This window comes from Amia ocellicauda, chromosome 8, assembly GCF_036373705.1.
Source record: "Amia ocellicauda isolate fAmiCal2 chromosome 8, fAmiCal2.hap1, whole genome shotgun sequence".
NCBI classification, from domain to species: Eukaryota; Metazoa; Chordata; class Actinopteri; order Amiiformes; family Amiidae; genus Amia; species Amia ocellicauda.
This window is the reverse complement of record NC_089857.1, coordinates 6,425,266-6,448,236: the sequence shown is the minus strand read 5'-3', so window position 1 is coordinate 6,448,236 and position 22,971 is coordinate 6,425,266. Positions and strand designations below refer to the sequence as shown.

At 38.0% G+C, this 22,971-nt stretch overlaps 1 protein-coding gene across 6 annotated transcripts in view; it reads left to right on the top strand.

The window, feature by feature from the left end:
• The first annotated feature begins 3,953 nt into the window (after positions 1-3,953).
• Positions 3,954-22,971, top strand: part of atg10 (ATG10 autophagy related 10 homolog (S. cerevisiae)) — a 35,892-nt gene continuing 16,874 nt past the window's right edge. The window contains exons 1-3 of one of the 6 annotated variants that reach the window (XM_066711900.1): positions 3,954-4,296; positions 10,941-11,048; positions 11,700-11,822. In XM_066711900.1, the coding sequence (XP_066567997.1) occupies positions 10,941-11,048; positions 11,700-11,822 (231 nt within the window). In that variant the 5' untranslated portion in view covers positions 3,954-4,296. Of the gene's footprint in view, positions 4,297-4,369; positions 4,496-4,588; positions 4,778-7,248; positions 7,480-10,925; positions 11,049-11,699; positions 11,823-22,971 lie in introns of those variants that run through there. The other 5 variants (XM_066711897.1, XM_066711896.1, XM_066711901.1 and 2 more) reach the window with 5 other exon arrangements.

The window sequence follows — 22,971 nt, the reverse complement described above, 5'->3', positions numbered from 1 at the left end:
TGTTTCAGAGTGAATTGCTTATTGAGAGTCCTGCTATTAAAAATTACTGCAGTATTTTAAAAGCCCGGTAAGTGAATCTATAACATTTACATTCCCTTTTAAAGGATATTTAAAAACTTAAATGTTATGTTCTTTCACAGGAAGAAGACATCATAAAGAAAATAATTTAAGGCAGTCCCAGAAAAAGGCTTTAAAGCACATCAGCCAATGAAAGTAGTTCATTGTATACATGATCAGCACATCTTTTGCTATTGTGCTTGATTTTCTGGTGGTGAAAAACTGCAGAAGCCCATTTATATATATATATATATATATATATATATATATATATATATATAACTTCATTGTATTGCTTTCATCTTTCACTCAGAAAATATGTTTGATAATCACTATAGATTATATAAGTTGTGGAAACGTGTACATTTGTAGAATTAGGTATGCATGCACCATTTCTACAATATGTATTTTGCACATGCACGTATTCAAATAAAGATATGAACTGGATGCATACTGTAGTCACCTCAATGTGAAGTCACAGAATAGCAATTTCCGTTTGCCCATTGTTTTTATTCTTTTCTCATTTAGACTTTCCTGTTTTATTTCCCCCATCCTATTCTCTAGGTGCTCTGTACAATGGCTCCACTAAGTGTTTCTGCAAATGCTCTTCACGTGACTTACTTGAGACTCTGTAAAGCCCATGTTGTATCGTATAGCAAGGGTTGCTGCAGCACAAACTTTAACAGCAAGGTTTAAGATACAGGACAGTGTTTTAATATGCATATTTAATGTTGAGTTCCTGTAATAAACTAGAGAAGACATCAGTCTGGCTTGATGGTCTGTTGCAGCAGGATTTTGAGACACTACACAGGCCAGTCTGTCATGTAACTAAAATATACCTTTTTTTATTGACTCATTTGATGCGATGTCCTGGGTGTCCTTAATTATCTCGGGGGTTTAGTCATCACTCATGAATGAGAACCCGCAGTAACATGCTTATGCTTCGTTAAACAATTAAAGCTGGGCTCTGTTTTAATCCTTTAATTGCTTGTATTAAAAGGGAATCCATCAGTTAATGGTGTCTATTTTAGATCATTGCTGCAGCACACACCATTAAAATCACACCAGGAGAAAAAGAAAACTGATTGGAAACAGCTTCTATGAATCAAAAAAACAAAAGAAAGAAAACAAAAGAAAAAGTCATTATTATTACATATTATTTTCTCAAAGAGCATAGCAATGGTGTATCATATTTAAGCATTTTAAAACTTAATTCAGAAAACAGGCAAGTTGGGGGGAAATCAATAACTAAGGCAAATCACAGTTTGAGATAAATACATAATGTTGGTCCAAATCTATTGGTCTGTTCCAAGTGTTCACAACATCAGATATTTACATATATATTGACAGGGGGTATTTGAGCTTTGTGTTTCTGATTAAATGGGTTTTCCCTTTTCTTGGTGTTTAATGGGAAGTCCCAGCCAGGATATTAAAAGTAAAAGGGCAAGTTCCTTCTCTTTCCTCGTCTTGTTTCCCCATTCCTCAAATCCTGTAAAGCAAATATGCGGAGAACTATATCCAAAGCTTGCTTAATCCAATTCCTTCTCTGCACCACCTTATTAAATAATGAAGTTACTATTTTTACCACACCTTTATATACTTTTGAATTAATCAAATCCTAGTTTAGTATGTTTTAAGTTGTATTAATAATGAATTCTTATGCATTTTACATTGCTTGTAGGCTTGGATTAATGTTTGGAAACATCAGGAGTGTTTTCAATACCTTTTGGCTTTTTACTCATTGCTTTAAAACATTGATATCCTCTCTGAGCACATTTTGTTCTACTTCCAAGGGACATTTGTACATTTCCATCATTACGATCGGATTTAAGATAAATATTTTGAATGTAGAATTAGAAAACTGTATAAAATAGATTGAATACATTTGTATTTCTCTTTCACCGCCTTGTCCTGCAAACTTTGACAATAACTGGGTCCAAACCAACCAAAACATTATTATTATTATTATTATTATTATTATTATTATTATTAATAATAATAATAATAATAATAATAATAATAATAATAATAATATTATTATTATTATTATTATTATTATTATTAATGATGAATAATCAGCACTTTGGGGTCTTGTGATTTTAAGGTCCGAACAAGAATGTCAGGAAACAAATACATCTTCATCTTACAAGGGCCTTGATGGTTACAAAGGATGTTATGCCTTGTAATCAGAATAGCAACATCACCTCCAAATTTGACAGGCGATCAGCGCAGCGCTTGCAAAACAGACACAAAGCGACAATGAAGGTGAGTGCAAGTACAAATGCCATGATTGTAAAGCACAAATTCCTTTAATTTGACCGGAGAGGGCCAGGATCAATAAAACAAAACAACAAAACAAACAATATACACAAACATATACACACATACACCAGCCATTGTTCTCAATTACAGTATTATTCTCATAACTAAAACAATTATATTAAGCACCGGTCTGGTCATCATACATGCAGTAAATTAAAGATCCAGCAACCAAGAATAGAACCAGGGGGAACAACAGGTCTTACCTCTGTGACTCAGTAAACAAACAATGAAAGAAACACATCAAACACAAAAGTATGTTTCTAAATTACTTCAAAAATTGCCACCCTTGAGCTCTAGGTTACAATCTTAGTCACTTCCAGGATCAAAAAGTCACTACTTCATTTTTTTTCCTCTCCAAGAGACTTTACTAAGCTCCAAGGGGAAAAGATGAAGGCCAATGAGAGAATGCTGGCAGGAATTCCATCATTAACAGAATTCTGAGGAGCTACACTTTTAGAGCATTTTAAACAAGCATGTGAATGTGATGGGACTGTTTGTACCATGATGGGGACCGAGGGAACACGCCGTTCCTTACCTGTCCAGATCACTTGTTTTCCACCACAGACCTGATTATGTCATGCTTGGGAAGCAGTCGCTCAGCCCACAAAGCTATCAAAAATGTTTCGCACTCCTGAAACTGATAAAATATTATTATTATTATTATTATTATTATTATTATTAATAATTATTATTTACGAAGAGAACTGAGCAATGCCAATAACTTCCTATGAAGTGTTAACAAAGCATTGGCCACTCCGATTAAAATCCTTCTTTTACTACATTCATGCAAGTAAAAACAAGCCTTTACACGATTCTGTTTCAAATGCCAGATTGTACACCCCAAGCTTTGTAAAGAGTACATAATTCTCGCCACGTATACATTTACATTAAACACATATATAGACATGTACATACATGCATATGTAAATGGATAAACCTGTTAACATGTCCTTTACCTTTGGGGAGGTTTAGGGAGTGTAAAGTGTAAAGCGAACCTTGTTTTACTGATGTGGTACAGGACTTCTGGGACTGTGATTGTGGGAATTATACAATATTGCATGCATGGCATCCCAGTGTATTCTGGAAATATACATTTGTCAAATGAGGGTTAAGAAAACTGAACTCAGCATAGTCTAGTGTACAAGTGGATACATTCATTACTTTCTCTCTCCTGTACTGTTGGTGTGCATGCACTAGATGGATGCTTTATTATATATTTCACCTTGGCAATAACCACTCATACCTGTTGATAAAAGACAGTACATTGCATATATGCTTGCTTGCCACAGCCTATTGCAACACTGTGGCACATTTTCACTGGAGATAAATGTGCTTTGCACGGTGCTAAGTCGATATGGGCAGAACACGTTATTGAAACTATTAAGGGTAAAAAAAATAGTTTTCTCGGTTGTTAAAAGGAACACAGAAAGAAAGAAAGAAAGAAAGAAAAGCGATACGAGTTAATCCATTTTTTCTTGGCAGGGCACTGTAGTCAGACGGAGTGGGAGGGAGAAACATTAACTTCAACAGCTGTTTCTTGACCCCGCTTGTCAGTCTTCCCAAGAATACATTTTGGAAAGGCCCATTGCGCGGGGGACGGGGGCCGCCGCGGCCTGCGAGAGTCCACGGCGGGGGGAAACAGAGGCGCCCTCGTCCTCCACGACAAGAAAAGGCCGCTAGCCGACCCCTGTGAAGTACACTGACACGGCAAACGCTACACGGCGGCCGGGAGAAGTTTTTAAAGCCGTCCGAGCCGCTCCGCACGGCCGCTGCTCCCCTACCGATTCCGAGCAGGTTGGGAGGCCCTTCCTAGTCTACAGTAATTCCCCACTAAGGGGGACTTGAAACCGCCGCTACTGAATAGCATTTGCTCTTCCGTCGTCTCCCCTCCGCCCATGCTATCCCGGAAGTTCCCCGGTAAGAAACGACAGTTTTCCTGAACGTTTTGTCGCCATCAAAGTTGTATGTCCGTCTCTCCGTGTGCAAGGCGAGCGCTGCAGGCATATGATCACCATTAGTCTTGGAAAACGTCCTCTATAACGGCTTATGCAAATAAAGGTTGATTTTGTGCGCTGATGTGTGTGTCCTTGCAGGGAGCGTCGATGCGCCCATGCCGGTAACCGTGCGCCGTGTGCATGCAGCCGGCTGTCACATGTGTGTGTTGTGCATATTATAGTTCTGGTAGAAAGACAGCAAATGTTTAATTTAATTTTAATTCTGTAGAAAACGATAGTGCATTCATGCATACACAGCCAGAGAGTATGTATGTATGTTATATTGTACTACTACTTTAATGGCTTTTTCTTCTGTTCAGCAGCTGCACAAAACAGGCTCAGATTACAATCCTCTAGTCTAGATGAGAGTTGCTGGGGATTGTGATGTATCCTAAGGAAGATAGGTAACACTTTTATTTATTTTATTTATTTACTCTCCCCTGGCATTTCAGTCCACAATCACCCTATTTTGTCTTGACTATTAATTAATAAAGACCACCTATTTCTCAAAGCGAACCCCTCGGGTCGGGCTTCAGTACGGACAGCAAGCCCTTGAATGAGTCCACTTACTGAAGACTGTTTGTTCTGGATGCTTCTGTGGTGTTTGAATGTGCTGGGACTGTGTTCGCCCCATGACGGGGGACAGAGGGAACACGCCGTACCTTACCTGTCCAAATCAGTTATTTTCCAGCACAGACCTGATTAGCTCATGCTTGGGATGCAGTCGCTCGGCCCGCAAAGCTACCAAAACTGTTCCCCAATCCTGAAACTGGAGGCATCAGCAGTTGCTTAAAAATAGAGCAAGCCATTGTTCAGATGGCAAAGGACAGGGTGTAGCAGTCACACAGTGTTTGACTAATTCATAGTGTATTTTCTGATGCAGGTGCTTACATGTCACTACAGATTCTGTTCTTGTGAATGCATTGTTCCAATAAAACTGATCCAATATCGATGCTCTCAAGTGTGCCAGTGCTGTCCACATTGGTTATATTTAGCATGCTCCAAGACACCAGCAGCTGCTGTGAGTTAATCTGTTCTCTCCACTGTATCGGTGCTTTACAATAACATCCTCGCCTCTCAGAAAGGCTGCTTGGAATTTTCTGCAAGTCTTGTGTCTTAACTAGGGGGTACAGAGTCATCGTTTGAGGACAACGTTCCACAGAGCAGACAGTGCTGTAAGCCCATGGTTTCACATTGTTTGAAATGTCTGTGTGAAAATGACCATAACAGCAGCAATACCATCAACGAAATCCACCAATCTAATACGGTGGGGGTCTAGGTGTCGTTGGGAAACCAGCATCCCACATATAAGTTGGGAGAATCTCCAGACTTGTAAGAATTCTCGCAGTGGAAGCCTGGTGAGGTTTCCAAACTGGCCCAGGAAGCTTCACATCTCCAGAGCGATTCTGGCTTTCATCAGCTGGTATCCGAACCCTCGGTGTCGGTCCAACCATTACATTACCATTTACCAATGAAGTGATGCACTACATTTCCTCCAAGTGGTATCACTGTTTAAAGCAACAGCAGGAAGTTATTTGAAAAGTGATCGCTTAATATTTAAGACCTTTCCAATTATCTTTCAAGAATGGTATGTTGTTTTTTTGTGTTGTTGTTGTTACCATAAAAGTTTATGGCCTTGTTGAAAATGAATTACGGGGCTGGGTTAGTCTCCAAACTGAAAAAACCCCGAAACAATTTAGTAATAACTTTCTCCCAGCAACCTTTTCCTGTTGATTGTCCGGATTGTCTCCAACCTTTAGAGATCTCAGAGCTGTTAGCTGTTAGACAAAACGTGTTACTACTCAACAGGTTTCTACCATTTCAACCGCTGGGTCAGGAAGACTCCCGTTTGCAACTCGATTTTATTATGCTTTCTCTTGAATGAAAACTATTAAATCCTAAACTGAAATTGCACTGTAAAATTCCCAGTTGAAAGCAGGCAGTGCATAATCAACTGCATTACCTCCAAATACCATTCCATCCATGATCACTCAACATGTATTTTGCTCCATGCTGGTTTTTGATGGTACCAAGATACCTTCATGTGACCGTGTTCTATTGAATTCAGTTTGTGGGATTACTTGGCTGATAGATTTGTAATAATGTTTTGTGTTCACTACTACTATCTTGTATTGTTTTCTAAATAAATGTAATTTAATTCACTGAAACTAGATTCCACTTCTATGTTTTACTTTCATATCATAGTGGTTTATTAAGTTTAAGTAATCTACAGCTTTTATTCTGCTTCTCTTTTGCTATGTAAAAACATGGAGTGACCCTGTGTATCTGTAGGTTTTATGGTGGGCGTGTACCTGCTTTTGACAGTTTTATATCTGTTACAACACAGCCGGAGGTCAGGCTTGGCAACGGTTCTAAAATAACTTTTGGCATTCTTAGAAATATTGGAACTGAGCTGATATGCGGGTTTTCCCTACTGGCAGAAGTTTGTTTTATTTTTGCTAAAATTGGTTGTTAAGTTTTTCATGGATTCATTTGTTCCCGGCTTATTGGTACCATTCATTTTAATTCTGTTAAAGTGAGACCTGAAGAATAACTAATGCATGTTTTGTACTGTAAATTATTTAAAATAGTCTTTTTTTTAACCTGCCTGTTTACCAGATCATATTTTTCTTTTTCTTCTTTTATTATGATTTTGTTAGATTGTTCTTTTTGAAGACTGGAAATGTGTTCTAGAATGTCGGTGTATTAGAACGAACCTATACATGAACTGGTATATGTAATTTCTCACTTCTCTAATTTGCTTCCGGTTCTTCTTCCTTGCGTACGTGTTGCTTTTAGTGTCCTGGGAAAGATATCGAGTCCTCTCTCTTGTACAATTGGTGCGGTTTCGATTTGTGTTGTTCGAGTGTTGTTTGATTTTTGCATGCGGTCGGTTGGGGTTTTGTGGTTGGTGTTAAGTGGCCAGCCATCACATTCGGTGCAGGTTTTGCTGTTCTTCTTGTCACTGGACTACCAACTCAGTTTGCTCACTCTGCTCAAAGCGATAACCCTGGATTCCAGTTTGTGCTGACTGAAGACTTGTCAGAACTTGTATCTCCATACAGAAGAGAATCGAGTGGAACCCACACAGCTCTGGGTTTATTGAGTGAGTGCTTGTGTTGATGCACCTGTCTGTCCCTCATGATTGTATCTTCAGAAGACATCTACAGATGGTGATACACAGGCCATTTAGTTTGTGAGCGAATTCTACTGTCCACCAGAGAGCTACTTTTCCCATGTCCTTCAAGCCTCTGTCATGATCTCTCCGCTGTCTCTAACAATTGTCTCCGGAAGCTCAAGTGTGCTGTGAAGATATGTGGCAATGCAGTCCCCCTGGCTGCTTAAGAAGGGGGGGAAAGCAAAGCAAGGGAAGGCCATTCTCCCATTTGCAACTCATCCGGTTCCTCTGAGCTAATTGATCCCAGAATTTCATCCAGCCAAATCTTGAAAGATTTCAATGAATCAGCAGCCACAGGATGGTTTCATAACATGTTCCATATGGTTACTAGTTTCTTTGTTGTTTAAAAAAAATAAATAAATATATAATTCCCTTTTAATGTCCTGAATCTGCCTGCTCCCAGTACGAACAAACAGCATTTGGATGAGTTTCTGGCTAAATGAAAGGATTTTGAAAGCAAGCAAGTTGTCATTAATTTCTATCGATTTAAAAAAAAAATAGTAGTAGTAGTAGTAGTAGTATTCCTAAATTATGAAGCGGACAAATACGATAACATTTCCATTCAAAGACACTTCCATTCAGTTTTGCATGATTGTATTGTATAGCAGTAATAGCATGTTAACAACTGAGTAATACCAAGTACTATTCTCTTTCATTTATTTATCGATTTATTTATTGGCAGACACAGAGCCAACCTGCATGGTTTTGAGAGACATAAATCTGTATTTAAAGTCAATATTATTGTAGAAATAAGGACAGCTTAAGCTTCCATATTTAGATAAGTTTAATATAACATGATACATTTATAATTATTTTGAAAGCATGCACTGTGCATTTGTGTCAATTACTGAAGTGAACAGTGGTGCTTAAAATTAAAGTTTATTTGTTTGGTTTGCAGTACTCTATTCCTGTATGAAAAGGCTTTGTATTTCCTAGACAGGTGAAAGGCAAGATCAAATGTATCGTCTGCACAAAAACTGTAATTCCAGATCCTTGTCATTCTTATCCTTTATGTCCCACTAGTGTTTGTATAAGCTTTACTTTTGAGATGAGTCTTCAATGAGAAATCTGTCGGCTGTTAAAGGTTTTTGAAAGTCGAAGCCGCGAAGACGCTCTGTAAGACAATGATGACGGAGTGATCAAACAGAGCTTTAATAGCCTATTGAATAAGCAACGGTTTCCTATCTAAATCACTTTAATCCCTCTTTAACAGTACTGAGCAAGACAAATATCAGAGACATTAAAATAAATACAGTATACTCGGGTTATGCAGTGGGCATAAGGCTCTGTACCTGCAGTGGCTTTATCGTGTCCTTGCACCAGGTAATGGAATTTCCACAGGGCCATTTATATGTAATTGCTAAAGATTGTCCAGTATTTGGTCTCACATTAGTGGAATGGGGTTGCAAATTTAATTAGTTAATGCTATAAAATAGATTAATAGCTAGCATGAACTATGTTTACTTATGACCTTTATAGGAGCACAAGAAAAAGCTGTAGTCGGTAATGCTCTATTATGAACCTAATTTTACCTAATTATCTGTTATACAGAAGTCACTTGTGTGTTACATGCAGTCCTTTCAGTATTTGATGCGTGTGCTCGATCATTCTGTGAAGCAGAATGTTTTTTTGCTTTAGTTTTTTTGTCCTAAAATTTGTAGAGGGAGAGCAGTGCACTCTTTGCAGCAATGTGTTACCAGGGCAACTAGCGTCTGTGGTTGTGCGTTATCCTGGTTCAGCGCAGTCCTGTGCTGCTCAGTAAATATGTTGGCTGTTCTGTTCTCTTTTGTGATATTGTTACTGAGCCTTGTCTGGGAAGCACCATTTTTCAGTTGTTTAAGACAGCAGTCCAGTCCAGTCCAGTCTTTTTCTCAAGTTAAGATGGTGTGTAAAATCGTAGGAAGTAAAATACATCTGTGTTGTTTCTATTTGTATACTAGCAATGCATAGAACATTTATTGTGATGCATAGTGTGCTAAACATAATAATACATTTAAAAAAAAGGTATACGCACTTTTTAATTTCTTTTATAATTGCTTCACAGTGTGGCACATTTTAGAACAAACAGAAAAAGCCCAGCGCTCTATTCGGTTGCTTTCATAGAAAAAAATAAAATAAAGCCTTTTCCAAATTCTGTACAGGTCTTCAGCTTGTGAATTTTTTTGATGATCTGAGCCACAGGGTACGTGCAGCGAATCTTGAATGATCCCCTGGCTGTTGTAACGTGGAGGTAAAATCTACTTGATATACTGTTTGAGATTTGGATGGCGAGAGAGACATTCCAGATTATGACATGCATTAAAAGGTGAGAGCCGACATGCTTGCTTTGGGGAAGTGATCAATTGTAATGCAGAGCTTCTGCTTATTAGGTGATTGGCTAAAAAGTGGAAGGCCGTGTGCCGATTTGTCATTTTGAACACTGGAAGGAAATTGTAAGCTGTAGTAATACATGACAAAATGAAACTCTTAATTCTACCTCAACTCTTCCCTTCTCAGTGTTAGTGAAAACCAGGTCAGTTATTATTGTCCTGGGTATTGAGTCAGTATCTTAATAATCGCCTTTCTCTCATGTAACACTGCTTACCACAGACAGCCGCAAGAAACTTGCACCTTAACATTACTTTCTTTAATACTCCACACCAGTATGTGTGTGTTAGAATGAAGCGCAGATGTTTTAAAAGTACTTTGAAGGGGAACTAGTGCAGTCCCTAAAATTATTGGTTTAGGCCTGCACATGTGGTAGTGGGACTGCGTAAGTTAAGTATCTGTGAATGATCAATATTAGGCTATGTCTAGCATTTTAAAATTATAATGTATAAATAATGAAAAGGAAATAAACTATTCGTTGTAGTTATTACAGGGAACGGAACTCAATTTCTCAACAATGTATAAAATGCCTGATTAAAATGGTAGAGTCATATGGTCACACTACCTCTGAATGTAGCCATTTAAGCCATCATATATTGATAAAAGTGTTGGATGGGGCTCGGGGGGAGGTGAGAGCAGTAACATTAAAAATGTGTACCCATGTCCATTCTTAGGAATGGTAATCTAGATTTTCAAATTGAATTACTTGGGCTTTAATTTTGAGTATTAGTAGTGTGATCAGTGTGAGTTGTGTCCACAGGTCATTAACTGGAGCTCTGGGGGGAGCTGTTAAGGTAGCCTGAGGGAGTCATTTAGGAGCTCCTTTTAGCAGCCTTCACTTTATTCAGACCTCCAACTCTTGCTCTTTTGAGAAAAATAATATTGAAAAAACATAATGATAACCTAAAGTGAAGCCCAGAAAATGGTACCAGGCCAAGTGCTGATTTTGAACCAACTTGCAGCTGTGGTTTTGGTTTTATACGAGTTCTTTTTGCATTTGCTGACAGGACACACTTTTGTAGATGTCAGGTGAGCTGGACGAAGGAGAGAGGACCTTCCGGCTGTGCTGTGAGCAATTTATTCAACACTCCCAGGCTTGTGGTGATGGATGGATGTGGGAAGATGTCAAGGTATGCACTTTGTACTTATTATACTGTTATTATTCACTTTTCATTCCTGAATAAAACACAATGGAGATGCAACAACAACATAAACCCACTGAGGCAATGTTTCTTCAAATACTCATACATATTACATATAACGCTCGAGCTTAATTCTTACAGCAGATATGATTAGATAACCAATGAATATTAATTATTATGCATCATACCTGTGTAACTGATGTACTTACAATTAATACCATTAAACATATTAATTACTGGTGGAGATGTGTTTTGGGGGGTTTGGACTTTGCTCATCTTCTTAAAGTTCATTATGGTGTGTTAAGCTCTGCTCCCAGGCCTGAGTAAATTACTTTTTTTTTTCTGGGAATCCAGGAGGCTGAGAATAGTGGTCAGGGCTTGAGGTTTGTGGATATTAAAACTAAGACACGTCTTCTAGAGATCACTTTGGATCCTGGTGGAACCACTTGGTTTCAGCTGCCCCAGCTTTGTGTAAATGACAACAGGGACTCCAAGCAGGTACAACTGCTTCAAATAAGGCAATTGGCAAGGCATATAGGAAAAAGTGAAACCAGAAGGTCATTTTTTGTTTGTGTGCATCTTCTGCTTTTGGATTGGGGAGACTGAGAGTTGTTGTGTCTAAAGTGAGTTTTATTTTAGGGCTCAGAAGATGGTTACATGAAGAAAACCCTTCTGAAAACAAGAAGTGACAGTGGAGCCCCAAGCAAGGCGAGTCGGATGAGCAAAGATGATGAAACTATTAAACTGGAGTTTGAAGCCCAGGTATGTCACTAGCCTGAATTTAAGCCCAGAAGAAAAAGCACTGTTTCAAATTTGAGAGAAAAACTTTAAATATATAAAAATTTGAGTATTAATGTATCATGGTTGCATCTATGCTCTTTGGTTTATGTACCACTCTTGTGCCTAGATGAGTCCCCTGGTTCTTTAATCAAACTATAATACACCTGTCATCTGTGCAAAGATTATGCTGTGTTTGTCTGAGTAGCCACTTGAGGCTTTTTCCATTGCAGTCTCTGGAGCCCAGTCACGTTGAGTGACTGTAGGAAGACTTTAACAAGAGGTGTTTAACATTATGATCCTTTGCCTCCCTTCACAAAACTTGCATTAAACATTAAGGGGAGGGCCGGCATCATACGAGATACCTATTCTGTTGCCATGTGGTGTCTGTGTCCTGAAATGTCATCTCTGATATAGGGCTAATGGTGTCCTGTTCCAACATTATGCTCTAATAAAGAGATCATCTAAACTGTGTATTCGGCAAGCCATAAAACTGAAAGGACTTTAATAGCTTAAACAAATGTAGCGTAGAAAAACACCCCCCCCCAACAAGAAAAAAAAAAACATTGAATATGTTCACCAAATTAATCTTTTCTAGTTAATTGTTTTTCAAAAAAGATTAAAAGGTTTTTCTGAAGTAGGCGTTGTGCTGCAAAACCTCTTAATCCTTCATCAGCTTTAGGAGTTTGTGGGAGAGAAAACCAAAATGAATTATACAGCACAGATTGCTGTCTTGTAGATTTCTCTCTAACACATTCTGTAAACCCCAAGTAGGTTTCTTTGGTTTGTGTTACGTGTTCAATTATGTTGACCCCTAACCCCCTGCTGTAAATTTATAGTCTGTTGCAGTAAAATGCCCATTATTTGGTCAGTTTGTTATTCTTGCACAGTTCTAGACAAGCTGAATGTTTTCATAGTCAATTGTGTAATGATGTATGAACAAGATGCTACTAAATCGAAAGGGTAAAATAAAAGGCGTGTTATATGTTATTCCTGAAGATGGAGACCTTATATGTAGCATCTGTATCTTGAACCACGGTCTTGGGCACACAATATCCAACACATTTTTTTTCCAACTGATAATTTTACTTTTATCTTCTCGTGTTCCTATGCCTACTCCACCCCTTAGCACATACCTGGGACACATCTCTATTATGTTTGCACATGTTAGCTCATTTGTAGTATATTCTTATTTTATTTTTAGTCTGATTGTATTGACTGTTTTGATAAGGTTTTGTGTGAAAACTATAAGGTAAGGGTTAAGGGTGTCTGCTAAAAGAATAATAATTGAGCTCTCAATTCATTAATTGAACTAATAATTTGCCTAATACAAGTTTATTGATCAATTTAAACCATCAGAGACAACAAATTTAAATATAAAAGTATATAAGTCAACCGGAATCTCCAACTTGTGTATGTGTCATCATTTTAAAAGTCCAATTAAGCAAATTTTAAGTTCAATTAAGGTTTAATTTCATTGAGAGTGCAGTTGGATCAAAAACCAGCAGGACCGTGGATTCCCAGGACCAAGGTTGGGAACCAGTGGTATAAAGGCTGGATTCATGCTGTCGTCACAAATATGTTTGCTGAGTGGTTTTGACAGGGCCAAGGCTTGTGGGCTCCCAGTAAAGACCAGACCACAAAACCTCTGAAGGATGGGTCTGTGTGATCTGAAGGCTGCTTATTAATACCAGTCTCGTTCGAAACACTCGCACACGACCATTACATTTTAGCCAATTAAAAGGGCATCCATACCTGCTTTTTGTTTACAGATTGGCCCGAATCATTTGTTTATTGTGCAAGTCCCTTACATAACCTAAAACGTATGTGCAGCTGAGTATTTTGTTTTGCCATCTAAAATGTTACCCTCCTGTTTCTGACAGGCACATAGGAAACTGAGCAAACTTAAAAAAAAAAAAAAAAAAAGGGAGAAATCTGTGCATTTCCCACACATTGTACCAATTATCTTGAGGAAGCTTAGTAAGAGCCTTTAACTAAATCCTACAATTTATATTAGAGTTAGCTTTAATACTGGAAAATCTTGCTAATGCTGGCATATGTTTTTATATGCCTGTTTTTGCATACGTGTGTGTGTGTGTGTGTGTGTGTGTGTGTGTGTGTGTGTCACATATGGTTTAAAATGGTTTAGTATATACATATTTTCCATGTTGGATTCTATTGTGTTTTTCTAGATTCATAATTGGAGTAGAAACTATAATTACATTTTAGCAATGCATAACAGTAAAGAATTGGATTCATAGTTAAATATTTTCTTCCACATCCACTTGGAGAACTGATGTAACTTAAAACTATTGTCTTCCCAGAACAATGGTGGGCTTGTAATGTTCTTCTGTGAGGCACTGTGGCTTTCTCAGTAAGAAGTGATGGCTCAGCAGTGGAGTAGTGGTTTTGAAATAATGCTGAACCTATGGCCAGCACAAAGAAGCAATTTAAAGCATGCACAATAAGAGATGATGATTGTGATCTTCAAAATCCCATAAATCCAAAATCATCTTCTGGCTCAGCCCAGACTGGCCGAGTAGACACTCCACCTGAAAATCTGACAGGGCAAAATCAGGGCTTCACAAAGACGAAAATTCAGATTGGACTTGAAAGCTCTTGATATTAAGGTAACCGACATGCTACTTCATTAAGAATAAACATTTTATTATATGTAGCTGTACAATAAAATGAGAATAATAACACTGGAAAATACAATTTAAAACTAGCATACTGCATTCATAGCAGTTTTATCAGTATGCTACTGGATTCTGGACTGCACGGGATGTTAAAGTATTTGGTTACAAGCCTGTTTCACCACCTGCATTTCAATTACAGTATAAGTAAATCTGTCTCGTTTAAAGAATAAAATAGTTTCTTCCAGAATGGTAGCCATGCCTCGTGGCTGTGCCGTTCCCTTTTCCTTAATGAGCATCACACGCTGTTGCCAGTGACACGTTTCATTCCTGTTGCAATTACACGTAACCGAGGGGGGCAGGTATTTTTCCATTTTACCTTAACTAGAATGTTAGGCGGATGATATTAATAATGGCAGTGTAAAACAATATGTTAACAACGCAGCGTAGTCTGCTGCCTGCATGTTAATTTCCATCTCTGAGCTGGAGCAACAGTATGCCAAGAGAGGGTTTGCTATGTCTGACACAGCCGAGGGTTTTTACAGTCCCCCCATCTTCAGCTTCTTCCCATCTGTTCTCCCAAATTTTAATTTCCACCTCTATCCAACATACGGTAGTGTTTAAATGTGTTAGAGACCCCCCCCCTTTTTTTATTACAAATGGCATTACACTGACGAAACAGTCCTTAATTAATTAATTGTCTAATTTGATGGATTTTCATTAAGACAATATTTACATTTTTAGTTCTCCGTAAGTCTCGGCGATTAGGAGTGTGGGTGAAGTGAAAACCAGAATACAGTCTACTCAAGTTGTGCTCGTGTAAGAAGGAGAGGCACATGTGGCTATTTTAAATGTGACATAAATAACAACAGCCCTCTTTATTCTGGGTATGCTTGATGTTTGTATGATTCATGCACTCGGGATGGAATTTAAACAGTATCTTCTAGGATGCTGTTTGGTTTCCCTCTTCGTCCATCACTGATGTCTAATTCTAGAATTGTAAAAATCCTGAATTGTACTGATTTCGGTCTGGATACTATTAAACTGGATGCCTCCTGCCTCCTGACATCTTTCCATGAATTACTAAGCAGGTTGATTTCACTGGAACCTCAGTGAATAAAAGTCAGTAGATTGTGTAGTTGAAGATCACATTAATTATTTTTTTAAGGAGATTAGCAGACATTTTTAGGGAATGGCCAAGTGTGGATTTCTTAGTCTTTTGCGGTTTGTGGTTTATGTGAAAATGGAAATTTGTCTGTTTATTCATACATACTTTAAATCTGTGAAATGCAACACCCAAAAAGTCCAGAATAATGCCAATTAAATAAGCTGTTTTTGTTAATTGATTTAAGATGAAAGTAATGCATGTTTAAAAATAAAGTGAGAAAGTCTTAAATTTCTGCATTGAATATTTATGTGGCTTGGATTTAATATACATGTGTCAAGTTGTAGGATATTACCCAACCAAAGTTTAATTTTGTGAAGTAGCTTGAGCAGTTTGCTAGAAATGCTATGCTAAGATCCCTATAACCCTTTTTAGATTGAACACAGTTCACTTTAAGACATTAATTAAACAATTAAGTGTTTGAAACTTGTATAACATAAACGTTTTGAATGCTTTGATTTGGGATCAGTTCTGTTTTGTGTCTCGCATACATTTTTCTGTTAAGACAAAATTGTGGCTTCTCACCTCTTCACCAGTTTGATGTCTTCTGGGTGATTTCTCACTTTGAAGTTCCTGACATGCCAAGGTTATTTATAGAGGGTATAATAAGTGAAGAACTGTCTAATTAGCACAAGCCAAACATATAGGCTAAGCCTTTAAGCCAGTTTATTGAAAAAACAAAATCATATTGTCGTATCAGACAAATGATAACAGTAGTGGTATTATTATTATTATTGTGTGCGTGGTTGTGGGAATTGGTAATATGTGGTCATGTTTCCATAGTGAATGGTGACCATGGCCATCATTCACCACAGTGTTGCAGAAGCATGATGCTTGAATGCACAAATGAAAATCCAGATTTTTTTGACTCCGAAAAGAATGACAAAACACAGGAAAGGGAGCAATTAGCCCAGATTTGTTTGGGATGTGTGTTTTGAAATTCACACAACCTCAGTAAGAAGCACTTACTCTGGTTAGTAATTCACAATCACATTGCTTTTAAGCGACATTGCATCAGATATTGTACTCAAACCTTCCTATACGATCTATCTGTTTGTTTAGTGTGTTGTGGATCACCTGAGTTCGTCAGTTATAAACCAAGAACGTCTTACTGCTAAGACGTCTCAAAGTCAGAGCATTATTATGGCAGGTCAGTTGGGGTAACGATGTCTGTTGATGGGTTTGTTGCCTGGCAAAGAATCTGTCAGATTCCCTCGGTCACAAAGGCCTTGGAACTTAATAAGAAGGAATGAATAGAATTAGGCCTGTAGAATATTGGAAGGACAATGTGCAACACAGGGGAGGCAAGAATGTGCCAGGTGGGACTGGAAACTTTACTCAACGTGTCTAAAGCAACAAAACAAATTCCCATCAAAAACTGTGGGGACCTTCTTGCTCGGCTCTTGCGTCAGGATGCATCTTGTTCCATAGATGCCTTCTGACAATTAATATCACCAGATTTGTTAACATTTGTTTCTCATTATATCCTTTCTCTTAATCTCCACAATATATATTTCAGATGTACAGTTCCTACGATTTACCTTGTAGAAAACCTCACCAGTTATGGTTATTAAAATGGGAAACTGTGTGTTTGTACCTAATGGCTTTTCAGTGCTTTCTATATGTAGGCAAAAGCCTTGGTGCTGTTAATAGGTAGCATTTGTGTGACCAAAGCAAAAATTCCACAATGTGATGTAAGGTATTCTTCTGACACTGTGCTTGACTGGCTTTCCCCCTTGTGAGTTTCCAGGGCAGAAATTAGGTGGTCGTCATAATTTTGAAAGTAGCATTGTTTAGAATGAAAGTGCTGAAGTTTCATAATTAGCAATACGATGACTGTGGGTTTTGAGCTTTGACTTAGTTCTCAAAGAAAAAAAAAAAATCTTAATACGCTTGAATGCTGAATGTAGATGATCTTTTAGTAACTCTCCTCATAATCTTGTTTTAGAGCATCAGATTTGTTTCCCTCTTCTCCAGTTAGCTAGTTTCATAAAGAAAGTCAGGCTGACGCAAGTATAAATTAGCCTGCAGAAGTGAAGGCTCCTTCTGAGTTTTAATGCAAATTTGCTTATCGGCTTTATAGAAAATATTAAGACTGATAATGCCTTTTTTGTGTGCTAGAGTACTAATGCCTTTTCAGGCTGTTGACCCCAGGTGTTAAACAAATGTTGAGAAGGTTTCCAACGGAATTGAACTGGATTCCCCCAGATGTTTTTCTTTCAATTCGAAGTGTGGGGAGCTATGCAAATGCGCAGGTGAAATGTCTTGTCGGAGAGCTCCGTTTATGAACAGCTGGCCAGATGGTGTCATGTCTGGTGTGGTGTTAGGATGTCTAAGGTGTCTGTGGGGAAGACAGCATAGCAAAGCTGCTAGATTGTGTATAAGGAAAGGCATTGCTGGGAAAGTGCAGAGATTCCAAAACTTTTCTGGCTAGAGGATTGCTCTCCAGGCCCTTTGCCTTCAAATGGGATCCCCAATTGAATCTGCCATCAAAGAAAATTAGGATTTCCATTATAATCAGATTATAAAGAAAATATGATCCCTACTGCATGCCTGGTTATAATTCTTTCATGGAAACAAACGTCGGCCAATTCAACAGAAAATAAGTAAAATCAGACCTAAAACTTTGTTAAGGTGGTAAGATTAATGAGAAGAATGTCAATAAAATGAGAGCTTGAATGTTTTTGTTTTTTAAATCCTGGATGTTTTGAAGCATGCCTTGAAAGTCCATGGTCTCTAGAAAATTGTTGGGTTCCCCAGGCCTAGATCTATACTCTACAGAAACAGAACATTAAATACTGTAACATATAGGAGCTCATTAAGAATTATCTTCTTCCTAACTTGATCTTACAAAAAAGGTCAGGATGCTGCAATTTGTTATTCAATAGTGGCTCTCCTGTAACTTGAGAGATTGACATTCTAATATATTGTGCAGTTCGTTTTAGGTTATCCAGACCACACTGCCAGGGCTTTTCCACTTGATCTGGAGCCAGCCGGGCCAGGTGTGAAATAAACACATTTAGAACTTCCCAGTATTAACATATATAATAACTGTACATGAAGAGGTGTATTTCTGAAGAAAAATAGCTAATTTGCTTCTTGGACAAACAAGCTCCTGATGGCTTTATTTGTGTCAGTTTTGTAAAGGCAATATGTGCTGTATCTCAGAGTGGGACTTTGAAATTTGTGCTGGTTGTCAGGCACCTCAGTTTGCTGAACACATTATTCACTGTATGATGCACACAAACAATTAACAATTTCAAACCAATATTCACCCACTTGTGGTTATCAGTTGCTATTATACACTCTAATTACTGCACTGTATATTTTGGGAATCACAGATAAAAAAATAATCTGTGATCTGATGGTGTATGTTCTACTCATTAAAAAAAAAAATCCACACAGCACCATAATCCACAACAGCTATAATGTGACCTGCAAGTCAGTATATACTCAAGATGTGTTTACCCATTCAGTACATTACAAGCTCTAGAACACAGAGGCGACTGGCCTGTTGTTCTAGATTATAGAACCCTGATGCAAGTAAAGATTGTAATGCTTCCAGAGTGAAACTATTATTTTTTGTCTCCACTGTAATTTTAAGGGCAACTTAGTTATTCAATCATGATTTCAAAAATTGTCACTGCACAGTTTTTTTAATGAAGTATTGTTCTTTATCTTAAACGATCGCAGTGTGGATTACAGATCTAGATTAGTTTTTGGGTTGCTCAGTTTAACAAAGGCCCAAGTGAAACTGATCTGCCTCCTTATGAGTCCTTTTGCTAAGGGGTCTGATTTCTTGTCTTGGTGCGCCCTGTTTGTGTGTGCTGTGCTGTGCTGTGCTGTGCTGTGCTGTGCAGTCATGAGCAGATCACTTGTGTTGTGGTCATGAGATCACTCTAACAGTATTTGTTTTAATAGCAGAACCCCTCCACTCCACCCCTCCCCATTTCACTAAAAAGCAAACCACAATGCCCTTTTTAATGGTAGGATATCTTCACGATGACTTAATCCCTTTTCCGAAGAAGCCAGGTTTCTGACTTCTTTCAAAGGTTTCAGAGTTTTAGTTTTTTTAATGTTTTATTCCACCCCTTACAAATATCATGTAATTATTTTATTTTTACCTGCATTCCTATTTAACTTGCAACATGTTTTAGTCTGATAAAAAGCAAATGAGCATGTTGGCTTTTAATGATTTGCAGGATTCCTGAAATCTGCCTGTTGGGAGGGAGAGAGTTGATGGCAAACTGATGTTTGTTGCTTTGCTGGTTTGATGAGAAAAGGCCCAGCTTCAAAACACCCCAGATAATCAAACTGTATACTCGCCTGGGTGATGATTTTCAGCTGCATGCACCAGCACGTAGACTGGAAGAAAGTTCTTTCAACAATTGTTTAGGAAAAAAAAAATGTTCCAAAAGATCTGTGCAAGATTAGCGTAACCAACTGTTCTCTTTGCGGCTTCCTGTTTTGGAATCTGAATTTTTTCAGGGTACGCAGAATGTCTCCGTTTAGAAAAATTCATCTCGGTTAACCCTTTCGGTGCTTTGCCCATGAAATCGGAAACCTTTTCTTCTTGGGTGGTGATCTGAAATCTGTGGGCATTAAGCTTTGCGAGTCATAACCAGTATTCAGAAAGTTAGGACAGGAATTCTTGCATTTAATCCGGTCTTTTGTCTCCTTCACTCACTCGCTCTCTTTTTTTGGAATGTTATTATTTCCCTCCCTCACTTTTTCTCATCAATATCACAGTCTAAACTATATTCATTTGCATCTTAAAAGTTAAAATTATTTAACTATACACTTGGAAAAACTTGGAAGAAGCTAATCACAAATAATCAAACTGGTTCCGATCACATTTTTATTGTCAGAATGGGTTTTAAATTTTGTGAGATAAGTCAGTGAGTTTTGATCTGAGCCTTTAATAAACAAATCTATATTCTCTATATTTCTATGCATGAGCTCTGTGTGCAGACTGTCTGCACTGCAAGGAAAATGACATTGAGTAGTGTTAAATCATCTTTGCAAAGAAGGGCAAAAAAAAAAAGAATTGTCCTTCATGATGTGCAACAAATACCATGTTTTGGGCATGTTTTTGAAGTAGCCAAAGCCTTTATCTCATTAGTTCCAGGAGAAATTACCCCTACTGGAGTTTGGCCCTTGCCTGTATCAGATTATGTTATATGGACTTGGGTCAGGTATCCTGATTATTTTTTGTGAAACATCTAAAAGTATAGCTTTGCAACATTGTGACTGGGCCAATGTTGGCTTGAAGTAGACAGCTTTGTGGCTTAACCAGTGAAAAAGTGTCATGTTTCTCCTTGACACTAGGCTGGTCCACAGGAATTGGTCTCTGTGTTAAGTGTCTGAGACTTCTCTCTTAGGCCCCTAAATTTGAACCTAAATATTTTCTCTGCAGTATCATAAAGTGCAGTTCAGAGCACAGATGTTTTCAACAGTCTGGTCATGTTATTTCCCTATGAATCCGCTGGCCCATTTTAACATGTTTAAGATTTTAAGTAGGTTTACAGTAATCCCACTGTAAATAAATAGTTTCAAAATCTAAGGTTAGTTTTCTTGTGTTGTTTGAAATAAAGATTTATAGAATAACTTTGAATATTCAGACTTGTTATGCATATTTGAAGATCTGTAATATACACTCTTATTATTCACTTTTTAATGGAATATTTTGAAACAATTTTTGTCAAATTTTTATCACATATTTCAATGTCTGCTAATTGCCAAACAAGCACACAATTCATTTAATAGAAAACCGTTTCCATAGGTCTTGTGCTGCTATATTGAAATGAAAAGTAGCATTCATTTTTAAAATGTATTTCCATTATAGCCTTTTCAATATTATCTGACAAATAAAATGACTTACTTACTTATGAGGTCTAGTATTCCTGTTCATTCCAGCATTTTTTCTTACACAACAAACTACTTTAAATGTAAGGTAATACTAGCAGAACGCAATGCGTTAAACCTCAGTCTTGGGAGACTGGGAACAACCAGACATTTTAGACATTTTTAGGCAAAAATACAAGCCATGCACTCAAGGCAGGGAAATTAATTTTTCCGATTTGCATTGCAAATGCTCTGCTTTGAGTGCTTATTAATCATGTTATCCTTTACGTCACGGATTATAGAAAAACAAATGTGTATTTATTTTTGGGGGGTCCTTTCAGAAATTAAATCTATAGTGTACAGCATTCTAATTTTCAAGATTGCATTTATTCTGGTTTTATTTCCCACAGAGTTTGGGCGGTAGGACGGTCTGTTGTTTTTCCTGACTTTGTCAATATTTGATCAAGGTCCAGAATCTATAGGTGCTCTCCAAAAGCATTAAGATCTGTTAAGCTTTCTGTGTGAAGCACTGCATCCTGTATTGTTTTTTTTTTTTTTTTTTTTAATTTAACAGAATTGCTTTCTTTCACTCTGCTAAAGCTAAATTTACGTAGCTGCGTCATTTCTGGTTGAGTTATTTTCACTCTCCCCCCCCCCCCCCCTTTTTAATTATAATTTTAACATTACAGGTTAAATGTCCCAAATAGAACTTGGGTCTTGTTCAAGAGAAAATTGACTTTACTGCACGATCACCCCCGTGAAGCAAAGTGAACCATGTAGTTTTCAATTACTTTTGACAAGAGGACTTTTGTTCTGTATTTTGTACTTCTGTAAATGATACAAAAACTATAAAAAGTATTGTACATACAGCCAGTGTTAACCCCCATCTAAATCCACCTCTCCTTACAATAATGCACAGATTGGCTTATCAGTGATAAAAACAATACCTTTTGACGTACTAACCTATCTTTAGGAAAGCAGTAATTTTATATGCCTTTCATTTGCAGGGTCTGGCAGGTGTGAATTAGTCCTAGGAGGGCTATTTGTGTGTCAGGAAGTGTTGTTCTGTCCTTTTGCTTTTGCCAGCCTCTCCAGCTGAGCCTCTGGCACCACAGGGGAAGACCTGGCTCTCTGGTAGGGTGCTGAGGTCAGCTGATTTCAGTGTGGGGATTAGGCGCTTGTGGAAAATGAGGTTCCCAGGGGGGTGCCACCTCACATGTGATTGTCAGGCCTCAGAAGGAACTGCGTTTGCGACAACAAGCCTGCAGCTCCTGAGTAGCACACCTGCGTAGAGAAAAAAAGCGTCAAGGTTGTCCAGTCAAAACAAAGACTTCCTCACAGAGTTATAGCATCAGACTTTGGGGGAGATCTTTCATTGTTGCCATCACTCTAGTGCTTACTTGGTGTGTAAGCTCCAGTGTAAGAGCTCTGATTTTCTCGAGCCAAACTCAAAACTCAACCTGAGCTGCCATGAGGGCCCCATGGACCC